The sequence below is a fragment of the Pleurodeles waltl genome, chromosome 1_1, assembly GCF_031143425.1.
Source record: "Pleurodeles waltl isolate 20211129_DDA chromosome 1_1, aPleWal1.hap1.20221129, whole genome shotgun sequence".
Classification (NCBI taxonomy): Eukaryota; Metazoa; Chordata; class Amphibia; order Caudata; family Salamandridae; genus Pleurodeles; species Pleurodeles waltl.
In genome coordinates this window covers 8,408,985-8,433,947 of record NC_090436.1, presented here as the reverse complement: position 1 = coordinate 8,433,947, position 24,963 = coordinate 8,408,985, and the positions used below count along the sequence as shown (strand labels likewise).

At 51.3% G+C, this 24,963-nt stretch overlaps 1 protein-coding gene across 8 annotated transcripts in view; it reads left to right on the top strand.

Moving 5' to 3' along the window:
- RTKN (rhotekin) overlaps nt 1-24,963 on the top strand; it is a 442,062-nt gene that overhangs the window by 350,497 nt on the left and 66,602 nt on the right. For all 8 annotated transcript variants that reach the window (XM_069205591.1, XM_069205617.1, XM_069205546.1 and 5 more), the window contains exon 4: nt 12,751-12,804. In XM_069205591.1, the coding sequence (XP_069061692.1) occupies nt 12,751-12,804 (54 nt within the window). The remainder of the gene's footprint in view (nt 1-12,750; nt 12,805-24,963) is intronic.

Here is a 24,963-nt window from a genome sequence, read left to right as displayed (position 1 = left end):
ACCAGGAGCCCCGACTTCAGATCCTGCCTCCCAGCACCTGGAGCTCAGACCTCAGGTCCTGCCCCTCCTAGCACCAGGAGCTCAGACCTCAGGTCCTGCCCCCCTCCTGGCACCAGGAGCTCAGACCCCAGATCCTGCCCCTCCTAGCACCAGGAGCCCCGACTTCAGATCCTGCCTCCCAGCACCTGGAGCTCAGACCTCAGGTCCTGCCCCTCCTAGCACCAGGAGCTCAGACCTCAGGTCCTGCCCCCCTCCTGGCAGCAGGAGCTCACACCTCAGATCCTGCCCCCCTTATTGCACCAGGAGCTCAGACCCCAGATCCTGCCCCTCCTAGCACCAGGAGCCCCGACTTCAGATCCTGCCTCCCAGCACCTGGAGCTCAGACCTCAGGTCCTGCCCCTCCTAGCACCAGGAGCTCACACCTCAGATCCTGCCCCCCTTATTGCACCAGGAGCTCAGACCCCAGATCCTGCCCCTCCTAGCACCAGGAGCCCCGACTTCAGATCCTGCCTCCCAGCACCTGGAGCTCAGACCTCAGGTCCTGCCCCTCCTAGCACCAGGAGCTCAGACCTCAGGTCCTGCCCCCCTCCTGGCAGCAGGAGCTCACACCTCAGATCCTGCCCCCCTTATTGCACCAGGAGCTCAGACCTCAGATCCTGCCCCTCCTAGCACCAGGGGCTCAGACCTCAGATCTTGTCCTGGCTCCTGGCAGCAGGAGCTCACACCTCAGATCCTGCCCCCCCTCCAAGCACCAGGAGCTCAGACCTCAGATCCTGCCCCTCCTAGCACCAGGAGCTCAGACCTCAGGTCCTGCCCCCCTCCTGGCACCAGGGGCTCAGACCTCAGATCTTGTCCTGGCTCCTGGCAGCAGGAGCTCACACCTCAGATCCTGCCCCCCTCCTGGCACCAGGGGCTCAGACCCCAGATCCTGCCCCTCCTAGCACCAGGAGCTCACACCTCAGATCCTGCCCCCCTTATTGCACCAGGAGCTCAGACCTCAGATCCTGCCTCAGACGCATCCATGTTTGCTGCAGCTCCTCCAGCGTCTTCCCTGTCCCCCCAGAGGGTGTAATTTTGGGGCCTGGTAGCTGGATTGCACCCAGTAAACCTCGGGCTCGCTTGGTCCTGGCAGCTCGGCGCATTCCTCGGGTAATGTGAACTGAGCCCTCAAACAACAACCCCCCCCCACCCACACAGGGTAATGTAAATTGAGCTTCCACAGCGCCCCCCCACACAGACACATAAACACACACAAACAACCCCCCCAAACCCTCAAACAACAAACACACACACACACTCTTCCGCTCACACAGCCCTCTGGGCTCACAATCCTTCAGGGGGCTCTGACGGAGACTCCAGCTGCTGCAACGTCATCAGAGGCGCTGACGCGGGTGTGATGAAGGTCTGTCATTCCCCCACCACTTTCCTGCAGGCTGTTGTTGTGGTTCGTCACCATCCCCATGCAAAGAATTGTTTGTTAAGGTTTCTTGGCGCACTGCCCAGTGCACCCCCTGCACCCCCACCCCCCCCAGTTGGGACATCTGTTCTAGCAATCCTTTCCTGCTCAACTAGTCGAAATGTTAGACTTAACTAAAGTCGTCTCTGGATATGAGAACTGATGAGTAGGGCACACAGCTGTTGGTGTGCCCTCTAGGACTGGACACTAGAGGCCTCCACGGCTGGATACCAAAGTACGGAAGAGGCCTCTAGTACTAGACACTAAAGTACAGACGAGTCCTCTAGTACTGGACACTGAAGTACAGAAGAGGGGTCCAGGACTGGATACCAAAGTACGGAAAAGGCCTACAGGACTGGACACTGAAGTACAGAAGAGGGGTCCAGGACTGGGCACTGAAATACAGAAGAGGGAGCCAGGACTGGACACTGAAGTACCGAAAAGGCCCTCGGTACTGGACACTGAAGTACAGAAGAGGCCTCCAGGACTGGACACCAAAGTACGGAAGAGATCTCTGGTACAGGACACTGTAGTACAGAAGAGGCCCTCGGTACTGGACACTGAAGTACCGAAGAGGCCCTCGGTACTGGACACTGAATTACCGAAGAGGCCCTCGGTACTGGACACTGTAGTACAGAAGAGGCCTCTAGTACTGGACACTGAAGTACAGAAGAGGCCTCTAGTACTGGACACTGAAGTACAGAAGAGGCCTCTAGTACTGAACACTGAAGTACAGAAGAGGCCTCTAGTACTGGACACTGTAGTACAGAAGAGGCCTCTAGTACTGGACACTGTAGAGTCCTCTAGTACTGGACACTGTAGTACAGAAGAGGCCTCTAGTACTGGACACTGTAGTACAAAAGAGTCCTCTAGTACTGGACACTGTAGTACAGAAGAGGCCTCTAGTACTGGACACTGTAGAGTCCTCTAGTACTGGACACTGTAGTACAGAAGAGGCCTCTAATACTGGACACTGTAGTACAGAAGAGTCCTCTAGTACTGGACACTGAAGTACCGAAGAGGCCTCTAGTACTGGACACTGAAGTACAGAAGAGGCCTCACTGAAGTACAGAAGAGGCCTCTAGTACTGGACACTGAAGTACAGAAGAAGCCTCTAGTAATGGACACTGTAGTACAGAAGAGGACTCTAGTACTGGACACTAAAGTACCGAAGATGCCCTCGGTACTGGACACTGTAGTACAGAAGAGGCCTCTAGTACTGGACACTGAAGTACCGAAGAGGCCTCTAGTACTGGACACTGAAGTACCGAAGAGGCCCTCGGTACTGGACACTGTAGTACAGAAGAGGCCTCTAGTACTGGACACTGAAGTACCGAAGAGGCCTCTAGTACTGGACACTGAAGTACAGAAGAGGCCTCTAGTACTGGACACTGAAGTACCGAAGAGGCCCTCGGTACTGGACACTGTAGTACAGAAGAGGCCTCTAGTACTAGACACTGAAGTACAGAATCAGGCCAGGGTGCCTCCAGGAATATAAACTCTCTCCTCTGCCTGAAAACCCGATGTCACGGCGGATGGGGTATCAAGTGGAACTCGGAGCTTGGGGGGTCTGGGGAATTTCAGGGGGACGGGGCACAGGAGCCAGAAAGGATGGTGGAGGGTTAAGTGGGAAAGCAGACGAGATGGGGTGCGGGGGGTACGTTGAGGGAAAGCACAGGAGGGAGAGAACTGTACAAGCAGATCCACCCCGGAGTGCTACAGAAAAATAAAAACTGAGGAACAACAACAAGGGACTGGAAGAGGCGGTGCAGCTAACAAAGGGCTCAGTGCTGGGGCTGAGGGAGGGGGGAAGCGGTGCAGCTAACAAAGGGCTCAGTGCTGGAGCTGAGGGAGGGAGGCAGCGGGTGCAGCTAACAAAGCGCTCAGTGCTGGGCTGAGAAAGGGAGAAAGCGGTGCAGCTAACAAAGGGCTCAGTGCTGGAGCTGAGGGAGGGAGGAGGCAGGTGCAGCTAACAAAGCGCTCAGTGCTGGGTGGAGGAAGGGAGAAAGCGGTGCAGCTAACAAAGGGCTCAGTGCTGGAGCTGAGGGAGGGAGGGAGGAGGCAGGTGCAGCTAACAAAGCGCTCAGTGCTGGAGCTGAGGGAGGGAGGAGGCAGGTGCAGCTAGCAAAGCGCTCAGTGCTGGGGCTGTGGGAGGGAGGAGGCGGGTGCAGCTAACAAAGCGCTCTGTGCTGGGCTGAGGGAGGGAGGAGGCGCTGCAGCTAACAAAGGGCTCAGTGCTGGGGGGTCGGAGGGAGGCCGACACCGAGTGCCAGAGCTGAAAAACAAACTATTCTTTTTTTCTATAGCTGGAACCAAGGCCGGGAGAGCTCTTGAGAAGAGCACAGACCAGTTCCACCTGTTCATGCCCCTCAGGCACGGGGGGGTACCCCCCAGAGTAAAGGCCGCTGCGCCCACCTCGGGGTCCCCATGGCTATAAGTCTGCGGTGTGCAGCCCGGGGGACAATATTTGAACATCTGCACACACTGGAGACCAGTACAAGGCAATGCGGCTGACGGCGGGGATGCGGCAATGAAATAAACAAGCATTTGCAATGCAATGGGCCTCGCGTTTTCTTGAGTTGGAGCTGTTAACGTTGTAAATTCCTAACTGGACTTTTCTTGACTCATAAATTGAAAATGACAAGTAAAACAGTTGACATAGGCGAGCCGATTCAAAGCTCCACGGCCACCGTGAGCGCGAAGGAGAGACACAAAAGGAAAAAGAAGTTCACTCACAGTCAGACGTGTCGGAAAACGTGCAATTATCCATGTAACAGGGTAGATGGCCAAGGCGGTAACAAAACTGCACCAAGGAGGGACGAACGTAAAGCATTTACCAATGATGATGAAGGATTCTTGAAAGACAGGCCCACGAACGAGTGATACTAATGGGCGTGCAGTGGGCGTGGTTAAAAGCCCACAGATAGATTACAAGACATCAGAGCGCTCGCGTGCTCGACCTAAAAAGGCAACGTAAATGGAAGTGAAAACAGGAGTGCTCGTGCCTGGTGCTGTTGAGGATGTGTGCAGCGTAAAGCCACATCCCTTTCCCTTACTCTCCCACCTCCATGGCTACACATTGATGGACCCTCAGTGTCCCGCCCCCTTCTCCAGGCCCCACCCCTCCACAGACTCCCATTCTCTTTCAAATGGCGACATTTTCTTAAAGGGTGGCAGGTTTACACTTAGGGCTGCTCCGTCCGCTGTATTACAATTTCCGTAGGATATAAAGGAATCGTAATAAGGCAGACGGAATATCAGTCAAATTTGTGACGGAGTAAATCCCCTTGCCAAACTGTAAATCAGTCCCTTGATCTCCATGTGACTTGGCGTGATCTCTCATGCACACGTGTATCCCTGATGAATTGCGCACACAGTGAACCCTGTTTATTCTGATGGGTACAACGCCTTCTGGGGGATTAGAAAAGATGCTGTGTACTTGGCATTCACAGGTCCCGCCTACAGTACCTTCTCTTGGCAGGGCCTGGGCACAAACCACGCACCTCTTCTGCCAAGCTGCCTACCAGCTCCCTGCTGCCCGAGGCGTGCCCGCAGCACCAGAGAGCACGTTCTAGCACTAGGAGTGAGAGAATGTGCCAATCTGTCCAATAGTTTTTGAGAAACATGTGCTGGGCACTGATCAGTACGAGCTTCACAGCTACATGATGGTCACTCTGAACCCTGGGTTGTTTGGTATCAAACAACTCTGAATGATAAATCCATACTGGTACCAGTGTTGGATTTATTATTAAATGTACATGGGGTCACCTTAGAGGTGCCCCTTGCAAAAGCTAACTACCTTGGCATAGTTGCTGGCCAGTCAGATCCAGCCTTTCACCTCCAGACACAAGCATGCATCCCTGGGGTGAGGGCCTCTGCCCTCTGGGATTCAGAACAAAGCCCTTTGTGGGTAGCTGTGCCAACTCCGCCTCCCTCAGGAACTTGCACTTTCCTGCCAGCGAGCTTCTAGGGCTTACCGTCCTGGAAACTCGACCCCCAGGCCTGCTGCTAGCAGAAGGTGGCTGCCCGGTTGCAAACCACCACTTTTGATGAGCACCAGCGGGAAAACTAAACAAAGGACAGGAGGAGTGGCCCCACCTAGCCTGCACCACCCCCAAGGTGTACATGCAAATTGACCTCTTCATTTGATTTTCTTTCATCTTGGATGATAGGAAAATAGACAATCAGGTGTAGGGAAGTGACCTCTGCCCACCGAAAGTGGTCACTTACTGGGTGTAGCCACTGTAAGGTAGATGGCCCATTGGTCGCTACCAGGTTCCACCTAAAACACCCACTAAATACAGTATTTAGTGGGCATCCCTAGACCAGGAACTCAGATTTGATTAACAGAAGAAGACCAGCAGCATGAAGATCCAAGGCACGAGAACCTGCTGCACAAAGAAAAGGCATTAAACCCTGCCTTCTGCACCCAGGACCCGACAAGAACCACTGTAGCTGATGGACAACTGGAAAAACTATAAAGAACCACAGAGGACCTCCAGGCTTTGCAAATCACCAGAGAACTCTCGAGAGAGTGGAGGTACCACTCTGAAATCCACAATGGACCAACAAGCTAGCGAGGTTCACTTCCAGAACTGGATGCTGCAGCCAGACCAAACTTCACACAAAGACCGTAATAACAAACTCTGCCAGTGTACCACATTTAGTGGCACTGTGCACTCCAGCGGCTGAACCACACCAATACCCTAGGTATTAGTTGCCTGACTTCGGACAACCCGAAAAACAGCCCACCCGGGACTGTAAAAGGACCAGGAGGATGCCCCAGTCAAGGGACTTCAGAAACAACCTGGACTTCCTGCCATAGTGACCCCGTTGTCCTACAATTGACCCTTGAACCGACCTGCCTCCTGTTTCTGAGGGCATCCTTGTGCACGAATTTTGGATCACCAATTCGCTCTACACCTCGCTGCGTCCCACAGCTTGCAATAAAGAACCAGCTGTGGGCTAAGGGTACCCCAACCCTTGGTCAATGCTCCAAGGGGAACCCAAGGATCCATCTCTAAAATCGACTATGCAGACCTTTTCCAAGTGGTCCCCCCCAGTGGCCAAAGACCTGCTCCACAAACCTTTTCTCGCTGCTCCTGCCGGAACTGAGAGCTGCCTGAACTTCTGTAGCTGACCCTAAGTGGCCATCAACGACCTCGTCTAACCTGCAAAAGGAGAACTTGGTAACTGCTCTGCCTGATTTTATATGCATTTTTACAGGTTTTCCTCCGTTGATTCCTAGGGTGCGTAATTACGCACAAAAAGACTATTTTTATTAAACTTGAAAAATTCATATCTCGAAAAGTACCTAACCAATTTTGATGATCTTGGTTTTAAAATTTTCATATAAAGGTGAAGTCTTTTTATAAATTGACCTTGCATTATTCCGTTGAATGTGTGAGTTGCAAGATTGATGCTGTGAGTACAACAAATGCTTTGCACTTTTCCTAGATTGGCCTAACTGCTCGACCAAGCTGCCTTAAAAATTAGAGCATTAGGTGGTCTAGTTTTTACCCCTGTAAACCAACGTGTGGTTGCCTGGACCCCTGCATAGTGTGTAGTTTTAACTCTGTAAACCAACGTGTGGTTGCCTGGACCCCTGCACAGTGTGTAGTTTTACCTCTCTAAACCAACGTGTGGTTGCCTGGACCCCCTGCATAGTGTGTAGTTTTACCTCTGTAAACCAACGTGTGGTTGCCTGGACCCCTGCACAGTGTGTAGTTTTACCTCTCTAAACCAACGTGTGGTTGCCTGGACCCTCTACAAAGGGTGCCCAGCTTGGCACACTACATAGAGAGCCAGCCTCCTACAGCGTGGCTGTGTCGTTTGCCAACAACGGGGTCTTTCCCACCTGCGGGGGGCTGAGTGCAGGGCCTGGCTGCAGGCCAAACCCTGCAACCAACCCCACGGTGAGCACAGCCTGGGTGTGGGGTAGGCCTAGTTTGGTATGGTAATAAAATATGATTTTACTTTACATTATTTAACATTTTGAAAAAAATAGAAGCACAATGAAAAAACAAAGTTTAAAGTAACGAGATATGGTTGTAATTAGGTATGGTTATAATATTCTACTTCATATTAAAAACTTGTGAGAAATTCCCTGAAAAAAAACAAAAGTTAAAGTGATGTTAGAGTTAGGTGAAAATGTCGTTAAAATGTTACATTTTAAACTAAATAAAATCCACTGAAAATCACCAGTTATAGTTAACAGAAGTATTTTTAACGTATGTCCCCGCCACACGGTGCTGTCATCAGTCATGTAATTTCAGATTTTATCAGGGATATTATTAATGAGTGCGTGGTGAGGGCACAAGGGATGGATACTTCAGTAAACTACAACTGGTGGACTTCACTGTTTTTAGTTTAAAAGATTACTGCGGAATTGTGACAACCCAAAAACATTTTTTTAATATTTTTTCCCCTGTGAGAGTCCCTCTTGCCCCCATGCCCCACAAGGGCCAGAGAGGATCCCTTCCCTGCCCCCTTATGATTTTTTATAGAACAATATTAGGGCAAATGGACCAAGTCCCTGGGACATGTAATGGCGGCCACAACAATTGTGCTCATGTTGCCCCAGCCAATCGGAGCGCTCCCTCCCTATAAAAAACCCAATCAGCCAATCGGAATGCGTGAACTTTTCAATTCAAGCCCAACTCTCAGTGTATGTATGAATTTTGTACTTTCATTTCTCAAAACTGCTGAACAGAGTTACACCAAATCACAAAAGGCACTCATTCTGAGTAAAGATCTGGCTTTCTGCCAAATTTGGAGTAATTCCATTTGTCTAAATGTCCCTATGGAAATTGCGTGGGGAAATTGTGTTTTGGGACCTCCCTTTGTTTCGGTCCCGCTTGAAGGACCACCCGGAAACTTTGCAGTAAGGAGCTGAGCTGGGTGCTTGGAAAGAAAGATTTGTGTAGATTGGTAAAGCGACACCATAGTTATTAGCAAAACAAAACACATTCTTCTTGTGGAAAGTTTGCCCTAACTATTGCTACACTGTGGCGATAGCAGTGAATTAACAGGGTGGTTTATTCTGAGGTGCTCTGCGTGACATCAAATAAACATGAAGAGTGAACCTGGAGCTGTCTATGATATCACCCAGAACCCCGAGGTGAAGAAATTCCCATAATTCACTTTTTACCAGCCTACAATTGTATGTTATGTTTAGCCCCCCAACATGAACTGGCCCTACGTTGAACTGCTATACAAGGAGAAAAGTTTAATGGGGAGCCATATATTACACGCCCCTCCTCCCTGTCGCCTCCCACCCTGCACCCGCATCACCCTACGTGCCTTCCTTCCCCTCCTTTCCCATCCCGGGGACGCATCACACATGCAGCGCATTTTCATGGTTAGGGCCGGAGGCACCTTTTAAAAAGTGCGCCTGGCGCAAACACGGAACATGTGCCGTATTAGCATGAATGCGCCGCCCCCGCGCTGTGCTGTTCTGGGCCTGTGCATTCAAGTGAAAAACAGAGCGACTGCTTTGAAGCCGCACCGTGTGCCACTGTCCAGGCGGCAACCCACCGGCACTGTTAATAGGGATTAGAGACCCCCTTGTAGGTGAGTGACTGTACCCACCTGCAGAGGATGTCAGGGTCCATGGGACCCCTTTCACCTCTCCGGAGACCTGCCATCAGGGGCCGCACTGACAGTGCAGCACCTTTGGTGTCAGTGCGCCTCCTGAGGGTTTCTTTACCTCTGCGTCCTGTCTATAATACGTCACAGCCAGGGAAAGGGATCCCCTCATTTGCATGGGACCACACCCCCATACAAGTGAGAGAGCATCCTATGGCAGAGGTCTCCAAACTTTTTAATGCCGCGCCCCCCCAGTTGAAAAATAAAAATCATTGGGCCCCCCCTCAGAATTTTCACAATTATTTTACAAACATGGCAATGATTAAATATGTCTAAACCTATTTAAACATTGCAGTTAAGTACTGTTACCTTTTTAAAACTGCAATAACATGCTTCTGCTTAAAACAAAGGCCTGTTATCTGTATAATATTTATTTTGTCCAGAGTCTGGGGGCCCCCCCTGGGATCACTTGAGGCCCCCCCTAGTGGGGCCCGCCCCCCAGTTTGAAGACCTCTGTCCTATGGTGATCGGTATAATAGAAAGGGGTGCACAAGCGTCTGCGGGTTCTTCTGTAACATCAAAGCGCTCCCAGGGGTGCAAAGTGGGCGCACATGCCTGTTGCGCCCCCGGGGTACTTCTATAATAGGGCCCCAGATGTGTTTTATGCCCTGCACTGGCAGGCTGTGTGAGAGGCCTGCAGACCAGCCTTGCACTCCCCTGTGACTTAGGAACAGTGGGTACAAGCTTGAGTAACAACTGTTGCTGCGTCACAGCAGTGAATTACCGGATTCAGAGTCTGGCATCCATTCTAGTGGCTCTCAGTGTAAACCTACATAACCAGATCTAAGCTTATGTTGATAAAACCGCAGAGAGATCCACAAAAAAAAAAATCAAAGGTTAACGCAACATCATAGGCTGGGTAATATGATCTTAGCTAATGGAAAGGAAAAATCAGAAAATCACTGTTCAAAACAAAGGTTAAAGTGATATGTGTTAATTTTATCAACTCAGGGACAGATTTACAATGTTTTGGTGCAGGGCATCACCGCAAGCCTTCTCCCTGCGCTGCCCTGTGTCAAAACAAAAGGGCAGGAATGCAATGTATCTACGACATACTGCGCATTCATGTCCTTTTACCCAGCATTGGCGCACAAATTGCTGCCGTGCACTAACGTACGCATTGTGGGGATGATTGTTTTTGAGTAGGAAGGGACACCTTCCTGCACAAAAACAATCCCAAGAGGAGTTTTCCTCTTTCTAAGTGCGCTGCAGAATGCAGAATGGGGTACATATAGAAATAGGAAATAACAGGGTCAAATAAATATATTTTTTCCCATTGTGGTACTTCTATGCCACCCCTGGGGTGGCGTAGGGTTTTGACGCATTCCCATGTTTACAAAACCTTGTAAATCTGTGAATGCGTCACAATCCATGGGTGTTGCGTGTGAACACTCACTGCAACACGCATGGAAACGCTTCCCGACGCAAAGTAAGGCAACGCAGTGAGTTGCACTGTGTTGCCTTACACCATATCTACAAGGCCATGTAAAGCCACGCAAACTTGTAGATATGAGTCAGCAGCATGTGCTATCGGTGCGTCAAAAAAAGTGGCACATCCGCAGCGCGGGCGCTCGTGTGTCTGGGCCTCAGTATTTAAAAGATTAAAAATAACAAACTGAAATTCACAAGTTATACTCTCCTGAAATAGGTATAAATCACGCCTCCGCCATGCATTGCTTATGCCTTAGAATACTACATCACTCATAACATGTTCAGTGACTTCACTGATGACCTCACTGATGACATCTCACATGATATAATTGATGACATCACTAATGACATCATGTAGTCCTTATGACAGCATCCTATAGCATTTGTAGACTTGAAGTAATTCAAAACACACACACCTGGGCAGAAGTAAAAACTACACACACACAGGTACACACAGGTACACACTTACACACAAACACACACACCGGGTAGAAGTAAAAAGCACTCCCACACACAGATACACAAAACTATACACACACACACACACACACACAGATATACACACAGGTTCACACACACAGGTACACACACGTATACACACACACATGTACACACACACACTTACACACAAACACACACCTGGGCAGAAGTAAAACACACTCCAACACACAGGTCCACACACACCGTTTACTCCCGTCTTGACTTTTGTTTATTTCTTCTGCCCCCTCACTCGGATACTTTTCTTTCCAGTTCGTGTTGTTTCTTTGTGATATTCCCTTCTGTTGCCTTTCTCACATTTGTGAGTTGTTTTGTGTCCTGGTTTGTCTATGTCGGTTCATTGTCCTCTCCTGGTGTTACACCCACACTTCTCAGCATGACATTCTAGGTGGGTGGGACCTACACATTGTTTGCACACCTTTTTAAAAAAATAGAGTACAGTAGATGTATTTAAGTGTAAATATATGAAGCCTGTTTGACATTTAAAAGTGCACATGCTTAACCATTTAAAATTGTTTAAACATGAGTTACTTGTAAATAAGACACATCTTTAAGAATGTCTTAAACAGTTTAACACTGCCACATTTTATATTTTACCCGTTTGTTAATTACTGAAACTGTGCCTCACTGTAGAACTGATACCTCTTGGCAGCCAGAGGTGTATACATCATTTTAATGTATGGAAGGCCCAGGTGAGCACTTCCCTGGTGCTGGGCACCTGCCCCTCCCGTTCGCCCAGTTCTCGGGGTGCTGTGAGATGATGGTTCTCGTCCCCCCAGTTCTCGGGGTGCTGTGAGATGATGGCTCTCGTCCCCCCAGTTCTCTATGAGTTGATCGTTCTCGTCCCCCAAGTTCTCGGGGTGCTATGAGTAGATGGCTCTCGTCCCCCCTGTTCTCTGTGAGCTGATGGTTCTCGTCCCCCCAGTTCTCTGTGAGTTGATGGTTTTCGTTCCCCCAGTTCTTGGGGTGCTGTGAGTTGATGGTTCTCGTCCCCCCAGTTCTCGGGGTGCTATGAGTAGATGGCTCTCGTCCCCCCAGTTCTCGGGGTGGTGTGAGTTTGGTGGCTCTCGCCCCCCAGTTCTCTGTGAATTGATGGCTCTCGTCCCCCCAGTTCTCTGTGAGTTGACGGTTCTCGCCCCCCCCCAGTTCTCGCGCTGCTGTGAGTAGATGGTTCTCGTCCCCCCAGTTATCGGGGTGCTGTGAGTTGATGGCCCTCGTCCCCCCAGTTTTCGGGGTGCTGTGAGTACATGGCTCTCGTCTCCCCAGTTCTCGGGGTGCTGTGAGAACATGGCTCTCGTCTCCCCAGTTCTCGGGGTGCTGTGAGTATGGCTCTCGTCCCCCCTGTTCTCTGTGAGCTGATGGTTTTCTTTCCCCAGTTCTTGGGGTGCTGTGAGTTGATGGTTCTCGTCACCCCAGTTCTCGGGATGCTGTGAGTAGCTAGTTCTTGTCCTCCAGTTCTCGGGGTGCTGTGAGTACATGGCTCTCGCTTCCCCCCCCCCCCCCAGTTCTTGGGGTGCTGTGAGTAGATGGTTCTCGTCCCCCCAGTTCTCTATGAGTTGATGGTTCTCGTCCCCCCCAGTTCTCGGGGTGCTGTGAGTAGATGGCTATGATCCCCCCAGTTCTCTATAAGTTGATGGTTCTCGTCCCCCCATTTCTCGGGGTGCTGTGAGTTGAGGGTTCCCATCACCCCCAGTTTACCGCCTCTTTTCTCTCCCTAGACCTGCGGATCCCCCTCATGTGGAAGGACACTGAATACTTCAAGAACAAGGGGGGTGAGTGGGGTGATGCTGTGGCGGGGGGCCTCTTCCTCTCTTGTGTGCTGGTGTCTGCTCTCTCCCTCGGCTGTGTATCTCCATAGGTGTCTGTCTCTCCGCTGGTCTGATCCCTCTCCTTTCCCTGTGGATGTCTCTCGGGATCTCTCCCCTTACCCTGTGTCTGTCTCTCCTGTGGTCTGATCTCTCTCCTTTCCCTGTATGTATGTCTCTCGGGATCCCTCTCCTTACCCTGTGTGTGCCTCTCCTGTGGTCTGATCGCCCTCCTTACCCTGTGTGTGTCTCTCCTGTGGTCTGATCCCTCTCCTTTCCCTGTGTATGTCTCTCGGTATCTCTCCCCTTACCCTGTGTGTGTCCCTCCTCTGATCAAATCTCTCTCCTTATCCTGTGTATGTCTCTCGAGATCTCTTCCCTTACCCTGTGTGTGTCTCTCCTGTGGTCTCATCCCCCTCCTTACCCTGTGTGTGTCTCTTCTGTGGTCAAATCTCTCTCCTTACCCTGTGTATGTCTCTTCGCTGGTCTGAAATCTCTCCTAACCCTGTATGGGTCTCTCAGAGTCTCTCTCCTTAACCTCTGTGTGTCTCACGGGAGCTGACTCCCTACCATGCGTGTGTCTCTCCTGTGGTCTGATCCCGCTCTTTACCATGCGTATGTCTCTTGTGTGGTCTCATCCCTCTCCTTACCCTGTTTGTGTTTCTCCTGTGGTCTGGTCGCCCTCCTTACCATGTGAGTGCCTCTCCTGTGGTCTGATCCCTCTCCTTACCCTGTGTATGTCTCTCCTGTGGTCGGATCCCTCTCCTTACCCTGTGTATGTCTCTCCTGTGGTCTGTTGCCTCTCCTTACCTTCTGTGTGTCTCTCCTGTGGTCTGATCCCTCTCCTTACCCTGTGTGTGCCTCTCCTGTGGTCTGATCCCTCTCCTTACCCTGTGTATGTCTCTCCTGTGGTCGGATCCCTCTCCTTACCCTGTGTGTGTCTCTCCTGTGGTTTGAGCTCTCTACTTACCCTGTGCATGTCTCTCTGGATCTCTCTCCCTACCCTGTGTGTGTCTCTCCTGTCGTCAAATCTCTATCCTTACCCTGTGTATGTCTCTTCGCTGGTCTGAAATCCTTACCCTGTATGTGAGTCTCACAGGATCTCTCTCCCTACCATGCGTGTGTCTTTCCTTTGGTCTGATCCCTCTCCTTACCATGCGTATGTCTCCCGTGTGGTGTCAACTCTCTCCTTACCCTGTGTGTGTCTCTCCTGTGGTCTGATCTCCCTCCTTACCCTATGTGTGTCTCTCCTATGGTCTCATCCCCCTCCTTACCCTGTGTGTGTCTCTCCTGTGGTCTGATCCCTCTCCTTACCCTGTGTATGTCTCTCCTGTGGTCGGATCCCTCTCCTTACCCTGTGTGTGTCTCTCCTGTGGTTTGAGCTCTCTACTTACCCTGTGCATGTCTCTCTGGATCTCTCTCCCTACCCTGTGTGTCTCTCCTGTGCTCAAATCTCGCTCCTTTCCCTGTGTATGTCTCTCGGGATCTCTCCCCTTACCCTGTGTGTGTCTCTCCCGTGGTCATATCTCTCTCCTTATCCTGTGTATGTCTCTTGAGATCTCTCCCCTTACCCTGTGTGTGTCTCTCCTGTGGTCTCATCCCCCTCCTTACCTTGTGTGTGTCTCTCCTGTTGTCAAATCTCTATCCTTACCCTGAGTATGTCTCATCGCTGGTCTGAAATCTCTCCTTACCCTGTATGTGTTTCTCAGAGTCTCTCTCCTTAACCTGTATGTGAGTCTCACGGGATCTCTCTCCCTACCATACGTGTGTCTCTCCTTTGTTCTGATCCCTCTCCTTACCATGCATATGTCTTTCGTGTAGTCTCAACACTCTCCTTACCCTGTGTGTGTCTCTCCTGTGGCCTGATTTCCCTCCTTACCCCGTGTGTGTCTCTGCTGTGGCCTGATCTCTTCCCTTACCCTGTTTGTGTCTCTCCTGTGGACTGATCTCTCTCCTCACCCTGTGTATGTTTCTCTGGACCTCTATCCTTACCCTGTGGATGTCTCTCCTGTGATCTGATCCCTCTCCTTATCCTGTGTATGTCTCTCCTGTGGTCTGAGCTCTCTACTTACCCTGTGTGTGCCGCTCCTGTGGTCTGATCCCTCTCCTTACCCTGTGTGTGCCTCTCCTGTGGTCTGATCCCTCTCCTTACCCTGTGTGTGTCTCTCCCGTGGTCTGATCCCTCTCCTTACCGTGTGTGGGCCTCTCCTGTGGTCTGATCCCTCGCCTTACCCTGTGTATGTCTCTCCTGTGGTCTGATCCCTCTCCTTACCCTGTGTGTCTCTCCTGTGGTCTGAGCTCTCTCCTTTCCCTGTGTATGTCTCTCGGGATCTATCCCCCTACCCTGTGTGTGTCTCTCCTGTGGTCAAATCTCTCTCCTCATCCTGTGTATGTCTCTCGAGATCTCTTTCCATACTCTGTGTGCGTCTCTCCTGTGGTCAAATCTCTATCCTTACCCTGTGTATGTCTCTTCGCTGGTCTGAAATCCTTACCCTGTATGTGAGTCTCACAGGATCTCTCTCCCTACCATGCGTGTCTTTCCTTTGGTCTGATTCCTCTCCTTACCATGCGTATGTCTCCTGTGTGGTCTCAACACTCTCCTTACCCTGTGTGTGTGTCTCCTGTGGTCTGATCTCCCTCCTTACCCTGTGTGTGTCTCTCCTGTGGTCTCATCCCCCTCCTTACCCTGTGTGTGTCTCTCCTGTGGTCAAAGCTCTATCCTTACCCTGTGTATGTCTCTTCGCTGGTCTGAAATCTCTCCTTACCCTGTATGTGTTTCTCAGAGTCTCTCTCCTTAACCTGTATGTGAGTCTCACGGGATCTCTCTCCCTACCATGCATGTGTCTCTCCTTTGGTCTGATCCCTCTCCTTACCATGCGTATGTCTCTTGTGTGGTCTTAACACTCTCCTTACCCTCTGTGTGTCTCTCCTGTGGCCTGCTCTCCCTTCTTACCCTGTGTGTGTCTCTCCTGTGGCCTGATCTCTTCCCTTACCCCGTGTGTGTTTCTCCTGTGGTCTGATCTCTCTCCTCACCCTGTGTATGTCTCTCTGGATCTCTATCCTTACCCTGTGTATGTCTCTCCTGTGGTCTGATCCCTCTCCTTATCCTGTGTATGTCTCTCCTGTGGTCTGAGCTCTCTACTTACCCTGTGTGTGCCTCTCATGTGGTCTGATCCCTCTCCTTACCCTGTGTGTGCCTCTCCTGTGGTCTGATCCCTCTCCTTACCCTGTGTATGTCTCTCCTGTGGTCTGATCCCTCTCCGTACCCTGTGTGTGTCTCTCCTGTGGTCTGATCCCTCTCCTTACCCTGTGTGGGCCTCTCCTGTGGTCTGATCCCTCGCCTACCCTGTTTATGTCTCTCCTGTGGTCTGATTCCTCTCCTTACCCTGTGTGTGTGTCTCTCCTGTGGTCTGAGCTCTCTACTTACCCTGTGCATGTCTCTCTGGATCTCTCTCCCTACCCAGTGTGTGTCTCTCCTGTCGTCAAATCTCTATCCTTACCCTGTGTATGTCTCTTCGCTGGTCTGAAATCCTTACCCTGTATGTGAGTCTCACAGGATCTCTCTCCCTACCATGCGTGTGTCTTTCCTTTGGTCTGATCCCTCTCCTTACCATGCGTATGTCTCCCGTGTGGTCTCAACACTCTCCTTACCCTGTGTGTTTCTCTCCTGATCTCCCTCCTTACTCTATGTGTGTCTCTCCTGTGGTCTCATCCCCCTCCCTACCCTGTGTGTGTCTCTCCTGTGGTCTGATCTCTTCCCTTACCCTGTGTATGTCTCTCCTGTGGTCTGATCCCTCTCCTTACCCTGTGTGTGTCTCTCCTGTGGTCTGAGCTCTCTCCTTACCCTGTGTATGTCTCTCTGGATCGTTCTCCCTACCCTGTGTGTCTCTCTCCTGTGGTCTGATCTCTCTCCTTATCCTGTGTGTGTTTCTCCTGTGGTCTGATCTCTCTCTTGACCCAGTGTGTCTCTCTGGATCGCTGTCCTTACCCAGTGTATGACTCCCTGGATCTCTTTCCTTACCTGGTGTCTCTCATGTGGATGATCCCTCTCCTTACCCTGCGTGTTTCTCCCCTATGGTCTGATCTCTCTTCTTACCCTGTGTATGTCTCTCGAGATCTCTCCCCTTACCCTGTGTGTGTGTCTCTCCTGTGGTCTGATCCCTCTCTTTACCCTGCATATGTCTCTCCTGTGGTCCTATCCCTATCCTTACCATGTGTGTGTCTCTCCTGTGGTCTGATCCCTCTCCTTACCCTGTGTGTCTCTCCTGTGGTCTGATCCCTCTCCTTACCCTGTGTCTCTCTCCTGTGGTCTGATCCCTCTCCTTACCCTGTGTTTCTCTCCTGTGGTCTCATCCCCCTCCTCACCCTGTGTGTGTCTCTCCTGTGGTCAAAGCTCTATCCTTACCCTGTGTATGTCTCTTCGCTGGTCTGAAATCTCTCCTTACCCTGTATGTGTTTCTCAGAGTCTCTCTCCTTAACCTCTGTGTGTCTCACGGGATCTCTCTCCCTACCATGCATGTGTCTCTCCTTTGGTCTGCTCCCTCTCCTTACCATGCGTATGTCTCTTGTGTGGTCTTAACTCTCCTTACCCTCTGTGTGTCTCTCCTGTGGCCTGATCTCCCTCCTTACCCTGTGTGTGTATCTCCTGTGGCCTGATCTCTTCCCTTACTCTGTGTGTGTCTCTCCTGTGGACTGATCTCTTCCCTTACTCTGTGTGTGTCTCTCCTGTGGTCTGCTCTCTCTCCTCACCCTGTGCATGCCTCTCTGGATCTCTATCCTTACCCTGTGTGGGCCTCTCCTGTGGTCTGATCCCTCTCCTTATCCTGTGTATGTCTCTCATGTGGTCTGATCCCTCTCCTTACCCTGTGTGTGTCTCTCCTGTGGTCTGAGCTCTCTACTTACCCTGTGCATGTCTCTCTGGATCTCTCTACCTGCACTGTGTGTGTCTCTCCTGTGGTCGAATCTCTCTCCTTTCCTTGTGTATGTCTCTCGGGATCTCCCCCCTTACCCTGTGTGTGTGTCTCCTGTGGTCAGATCTCTCTCCTTATCCTGTGTATGTCTTTCGAGATCTCTCCCCATACCGTGTGTGTCTCTCCTGTGGTCAAATCTCTATCCTTACCCTGTGTATGTCTCTTCGCTGGTCTGAAATCCTTACCCTGTATGTGAGTCTCACAGGATCTCTCTCCCTACCATGCGTGTGTCTTTCCTTTGGTCTGATCCCTCTCCTTACCATGCGTATGTCTCCCGTGTGGTGTCAACTCTCTCCTTACCCTGTGTGTGTCTCTCCTGTGGTCTGATCTCCCTCCTTACCCTATGTGTGTCTCTCCTATGGTCTCATCCCCCTCCTTACCCTGTGTGTGTCTCTCCTGTGGTCTGATCTCTTCCCTTACCCTGTGTGTGTCTCTCCTGTGGTCTGATCTCTCTCCTCACCCTGTGTATGTCTCTCTGGATCTCTATCCTTACCCTGTGTATGTCTCTCCTGTGGTCTGATCCCTCTCCATACCCTGTGTGTGTCTCTCCTGTGGTCTGAGTTCTCTCCTTACCCTGTGTATGCCTATTTGGATCTTTCTCCCTACCATGTGTGTGTCTCTCCTGTGGTCTGATCTCTCTCCTTATCCTGTGTGTGTTTCTCCTGTGGTCTGATCTCTTCCCTTACGCTGTGTGTGTCTCTCCTGTGGTCTGAGTTCTCTCCTTACCCTGTGTGTGTCTCTGGATCTCTATCCTTACCCTGTGAGTGCCTCTCCTGTGGTCTGATCCCTCTCCTTACCCTGTGTATGTCTCTCCTGTGGTCTGATCCCTCTCCTTACCCTGTGTGTGTCTCTCCTGTGGTCTGATCCCTCTCCTTACCCTGTGTGGGCCTCTCCTGTGGTCTGATCCCTCGCCTACCCTGTTTATGTCTCTCCTGTGGTCTGATTCCTCTCCTTACCCTGTGTGTGTGTCTCTCCTGTGGTCTGAGCTCTCTACTTACCCTGTGCATGTCTCTCTGGATCTCTCTCCCTACCCAGTGTGTGTCTCTCCTGTCGTCAAATCTCTATCCTTACCCTGTGTATGTCTCTTCGCTGGTCTGAAATCCTTACCCTGTATGTGAGTCTCACAGGATCTCTCTCCCTACCATGCGTGTGTCTTTCCTTTGGTCTGATCCCTCTCCTTACCATGCGTATGTCTCCCGTGTGGTCTCAACACTCTCCTTACCCTGTGTGTTTCTCTCCTGATCTCCCTCCTTACTCTATGTGTGTCTCTCCTGTGGTCTCATCCCCCTCCCTACCCTGTGTGTGTCTCTCCTGTGGTCTGATCTCTTCCCTTACCCTGTGTATGTCTCTCCTGTGGTCTGATCCCTCTCCTTACCCTGTGTGTGTCTCTCCTGTGGTCTGAGCTCTCTCCTTACCCTGTGTATGTCTCTCTGGATCTTTCTCCCTACCCTGTGTGTCTCTCTCCTGTGGTCTGATCTCTCTCCTTATCCTGTGTGTGTTTCTCCTGTGGTCTGATCTCTTCCCTTACCCCGTGTGTCTCTCTCCTGTGGTCCGCGCTCTCTCTTGACCCAGTGTGTCTCTCTGGATCGCTGTCCTTACCCAGTGTATGACTCCCTGGATCTCTTTCCTTACCCGGTGTCTCTCATGTGGATGATCCCTCTCCTTACCCTGCGTGTTTCTCCCCTATGGTCTGATCTCTCTTCTTACCCTGTGTATGTCTCTCGAGATCTCTCCCCTTACCCTGTGTGTGTGTCTCTCCTGTGGTCTGATCCCTCTCTTTACCCTGCATAAGTCTCTCCTGTGGTCCTATCCCTATCCTTACCATGTGTGTGTCTCTCCTGTGGTCTGATCCCTCTCCTTACCCTGTGTGTCTCTCCTGTGGTCTGATCCCTCTCCTTACCCTGTGTCTCTCTCCTGTGGTCTGATCCCTCTCCTTACCCTGTGTTTCTCTCCTGTGGTCTCATCCCCCTCCTCACCCTGTGTGTGTCTCTCCTGTGGTCAAAGCTCTATCCTTACCCTGTGTATGTCTCTTCGCTGGTCTGAAATCTCTCCTTACCCTGTATGTGTTTCTCAGAGTCTCTCTCCTTAACCTGTATGTGAGTCTCACGGGATCTCTCTCCCTACCATGCATGTGTCTCTCCTTTGGTCTGCTCCCTCTCCTTACCATGCGTATGTCTCTCGTGTGGTCTCAACACTCTCCTTACCCTGTGTGTGTCTCTCCTGTGGCCTGATCTCCCTCCTTACCCTGTGTGTGTATCTCCTGTGGCCTGATCTCTTCCCTTACTCTGTGTGTGTCTCTCCTGTGGACTGATCTCTTCCCTTACTCTGTGTGTGTCTCTCCTGTGGTCTGCTCTCTCTCCTCACCCTGTGCATGCCTCTCTGGATCTCTATCCTTACCCTGTGTGGGCCTCTCCTGTGGTCTGATCCCTCTCCTTATCCTGTGTATGTCTCTCATGTGGTCTGATCCCTCTCCTTACCCTGTGTGTGTCTCTCCTGTGGTCTGAGCTCTCTACTTACCCTGTGCATGTCTCTCTGGATCTCTCTACCTGCACTGTGTGTGTCTCTCCTGTGGTCGAATCTCTCTCCTTTCCTTGTGTATGTCTCTCGGGATCTCTCCCCTTACCCTGTGTGTGTGTCTCCTGTGGTCAGATCTCTCTCCTTATCCTGTGTATGTCTTTCGAGATCTCTCACCATACCGTGTGTGTCTCTCCTGTGGTCAAATCTCTATCCTTACCCTGTGTATGTCTCTTCGCTGGTCTGAAATCCTTACCCTGTATGTGAGTCTCACAGGATCTCTCTCCCTACCATGCGTGTGTCTTTCCTTTGGTCTGATCCCTCTCCTTACCATGCGTATGTCTCCCGTGTGGTGTCAACTCTCTCCTTACCCTGTGTGTGTCTCTCCTGTGGTCTGATCTCCCTCCTTACCCTATGTGTGTCTCTCCTATGGTCTCATCCCCCTCCTTACCCTGTGTGTGTCTCTCCTGTGGTCTGATCTCTTCCCTTACCCTGTGTGTGTCTCTCCTGTGGTCTGATCTCTCTCCTCACCCTGTGTATGTCTCTCTGGATCTCTATCCTTACCCTGTGTATGTCTCTCCTGTGGTCTGATCCCTCTCCTTACCCTGTGTGTGTCTCTCCTGTGGTCTGAGTTCTCTCCTTACCCTGTGTATGCCTATTTGGATCTTTCTCCCTACCATGTGTGTGTCTCTCCTGTGGTCTGATCTCTCTCCTTATCCTGTGTGTGTTTCTCCTGTGGTCTGATCTCTTCCCTTACGCTGTGTGTGTCTCTCCTGTGGTCTGAGTTCTCTCCTTACCCTGTGTGTGTCTCTGGATCTCTATCCTTACCCTGTGTATGTCTCTCCTGTGGTCTGATCCCTCTCCTTACCCTGTGTGTCTCTCTCCTGTGGTCTGATCCCTCTCCTTATCCTGTGTGTGTTTCTCCTGTGGTCTGATCTCTTCCCTTACTCTGTGTGTCTCTCTCCTGTGGTCCGCTCTCTCTCTTGACCCAGTGTGTCTCTCTGGATCTCTGTCCTTACCCTGTGTGTCTCTCATGTGGGTGATCCCTCTCCTTACCCTGCGCGTTTCTCCCCTATGGTCTGATCTCCCTCCTTACCCTGTGTATGTCTCTCGAGATCTCTCCCCTTACCCTGTGTGTGTGTCTCTCCTGTGGTCTGATCCCTCTCCTTACCCTGTGTGTGTTTCTCTGGATCCCTCTCCTTACCCTGTGTGTGTCTCTCTGGATTTCTCTCCTTACCCTGTGTGTGTCTCTCTGGATTTCTCTCCTTACCCTGTGTGTGTCTCTCGAGATCTCTCCCCTTCCCCTGTGTGTGTCTCTCCTGTGGTCTGATCCTCTCCTTACCCTGTGTGTATCTCTCTGGATCTCTCTCCTTACCCTGTGTGTGTCTCGCGAGATCTCACCCCTTCCCCCGTGTGTGTCTCTCCTGTGGTCTGATCTCTCCCCTTACCCTGTGTGTGTCTCTCTGGATCTCTCTCCTTTCCCTGTATGTATGTCTCTCGAGATCTCTCCCCTTGCCCTGTGTGTGTTTCTCCTGTGGTCTGATCCTCTCCTTACCCTGTGTGTCTCTCTCCTGTGGTCTGATCTCTCCCCTTACCCTGTGTGTGTCTCTCTGGATCTCTCTCCTTTCCCTGTGTGTGTGTCTCTCGAGATCTCTCCCCTTGCCCTGTGTGTGTCTCTCCTGTGGTCTGCTCTCATGCCCCGCCTCCTGAGCCTGTCATGCCCAAGGTCTGTCTCTCTGTTTGTCTCTCGCTCGTGCTCTCTCTCTCTGTCTCTCCTCTTCTCTCTCTCTCTGTCTGTCTTTTCCTTTCTTTTCTCTCCCTCTCTTTGTCTCTCTTTCTCTCTCGGTCTCCCTCCCCTTCAGTCTCCCTCTCTCTCTGTCTCTTCCTTTTTCTCTCCCTCCTCCCTCTCTTTGTCCTCTCTCTCTCTTCTCCTTTCCCTCTCTGTCTGTCTTTCCCTTTCTATCTGTCTTTCTCCTGCTCTCCCTCTCTCTCTCTCTCCCCTCTCTCTTCCTCCTGCTCTCTCTCTCCCTCTCTCTCCCTCTTCCTTCCGCTCTCTCTCTCCCTCTCTCTCTCTTCCTCCCTCTATCTGTCTCTATTCCTCCCTCCCTCTCTCTCCCTCTTTCTTTCTGACTTCTCCCTTTTCTCTCCTCTTTTCTCTCTATCTCTCTTTTCTGTCTCTCTCTTCTCCCCTAACTTCTCTCTCTTCTATCCTTCCCTCTCTCTCTCTCTCCCTCTCTCCCCATCTCCTCTTTCTCCCCCTCCTCTTCTCTCCTCTCCCTCTTCTCTCTCGCTCCCCCCTCTCTCTTGTCTCTGTTCTCCTCTCTCTCACTTTTTCTCTCTCTCTCTCTCTCTCTCTCTCTCTCTCTCTCTCTCTCCTCTCTCTCCCTCTTCTCTCCCCCTCTCTGTCTCTCCCTTTCTCCTCTCCTCTCTCTTCCTCTCTCTCTCTCTCCCTCTCTCGCTTGTCTCTCTTCTCCTCTCTCACACTCTTCCTCTCTCTCTCCCTCGCTCTTCCTCTCCCTGTATCTTCTCTCTTTCTCCCCTCTCTCTCTCTCTAGCTTTCTCGGCCTGTCTCTCTCTCTCTGTCTCGCTCTCTCTCTTATCTCCCCGCCCTCTCCCTCTGTTTCTTACTCTGTCAGTCTTTCTCTCACTGTCTATCCACCCTCTCACTCACTCTCTCTGTCTCTCTCTCACTCTATTTATCTCTCTCTGTCTACCCCCTCTCACTGAATCTCTCTCCCTCTGTCTCTCTCTCGCCCTCTCCCTCTTTCTCTGTCTGTCTTTCTCTCACTCTGTCTATCCTCCCTCTCACTGTCGCTCTCTCCCTCTCTCTCTCTCTCCCTCCCTCTCTTTCTCTCTCTCTGTCTCTCTCTCGATCTCTCTCTCCATCTCCCTCTCCCTCTCTCTGTCTCTGTCTCTCTCTCTCTTGTCTCTCTTTTGCGTCTCCCTCTGTCTCTTTCTGTCTGTCTGTCTCTCTCTCTTTGGGTCTGCCTATCCCCCCTCTCTCTCGCCCTCTCCCTCCCTCTCTTTCTGTCTGTCCCTCTCTTTCCACCTCCCCCTTTCTCTCTCTCCCCCATCCATTTCTCTCTCTCTCTACCTTTCTCCCTCTCTCACCTCTCTCTCTTTTTTCTCCCTTCTCTCTCTCCCTCTCTCTCTCTGTTTCTCTCTCCCTATCTCTCTCTCCCTCTCTCTCACTCTTCTCTCCCTCTCTTTGTCTTCCTCTCCCCCTCTCTCTCTCTCTTCCCTCTCTCTCCCTTTCCGCTTTCTCTCTCTCTGTCTCTCTCCCTTTTCTTTCACCTCTCTCCCTCCTATCTCTCCCTCGCCCTCTCTCTCTCTCACTCCTTTCTCTCTCTCTCCCTCGTCTCCCCCTCTCTCTCTCTTTCTTTCTGCTTCTCTCTCCCTTTTCCTCTCTCTCTCTTTCTTTCTCTCTATCTCTCTCTCTCACACACACACACTCTCACTCTGCCTCTCTCTCTCTCTCGTCCTTTTCTCCTCTCTCTCTCTCTTCCCTCTCTCCTCTTCTCTCTCTCTTTTCTGTCTCTCTCTTCTCCCCTAAGTTCTCTTTCATCTATTCTTCCCTCTCTCTCTCTCTCTCTCTCTCGATCTCTCTCCTCTTTCTCCCCTCTCACTGTCTCTTCTCTTCTCTCTCGCTCCCTCTTCTCTCTCTCTCTCCTCCCTCTTTTTCTCTTTTTCTTTCCCTCTCTCTCTCCCATCTCTTTCTATCTCTCCCTTCCTCCTCTCCTCTCTCTTCCCCTCTCTCTCTTGTCTCTCCCGTTCTCTCGCTCTCTCTCCTCTCTCTCTCATCTCTCTCCCTCTTCTCTCCCCCTCTCTGTCTCTCTCTTCCACTCTCTCTCCCTCTCTCTTCCTCTCCCTCTATCTTCTCTCTTTATCCCCTCTCTCTCCCTCTCCCACGTTGCCTGTCTCTCTCTCTGTCTCTCTCTCTCTCTTATCTCTCTCGCCCTCTGTCTCTTTCTCTGTCCGTCTGTCTTTCTCTCACTCTGTCTATCCCCCCTCACTGTCTCTCTCTCCCTCTCCCTCTCTCTCTTGTCTCTCGCCCTCTCCCTCTCCCTCTCTCTCTTTCTCTGTCTGTCTGTCTTTCTCTCACTCTGTCTATCCCCCCTCACTGTCTCTCTCTCCCTCTCTCTCTTGTCTCTCGCCCTCTCCCTCTGTCTCTTTCTCTGTCTGTCTTTCTCTCACTCTGTCTACCCCCTCACTGTCTCTCTCTCCCTCTCTCTCTCTCTGCCTCTCTCTCTCTCTCCCCGTCTCCCTCTCTCTCTGTCTCTCTTTCTCTCTCTTGTCTCCCTTTGTCTTTTTCTGTCTGTCTCTCTATCACTTTGTCTGTCTATCTCCCCCTCTCTCTCCCTCTCTGTCTCCCCCTTCCTTTCTCTTTCTCCCTGGCTCTCTTTCTCTCCCGTATCCCTTTCTCTCTAATCTTTCTCTCTCGCCTCTCACTCTCTTTTCTCCCTTTTCTCTCTCTCTCTCTCCCTCTTCCCCTCTCTCTCGCCTCCTCTCCCTCTCCCTCTGTCTCTCGTGCTCTGTCTCTCTCTACTTTTTCCTCTTTCTCTCTCTCTCTCTCTCTCCCTCTCGCTCTCTCACTCTGTCTCTTTCTCTTCTCTTTCTCTCTCTTTTTCTCTTCTCTCTTTCT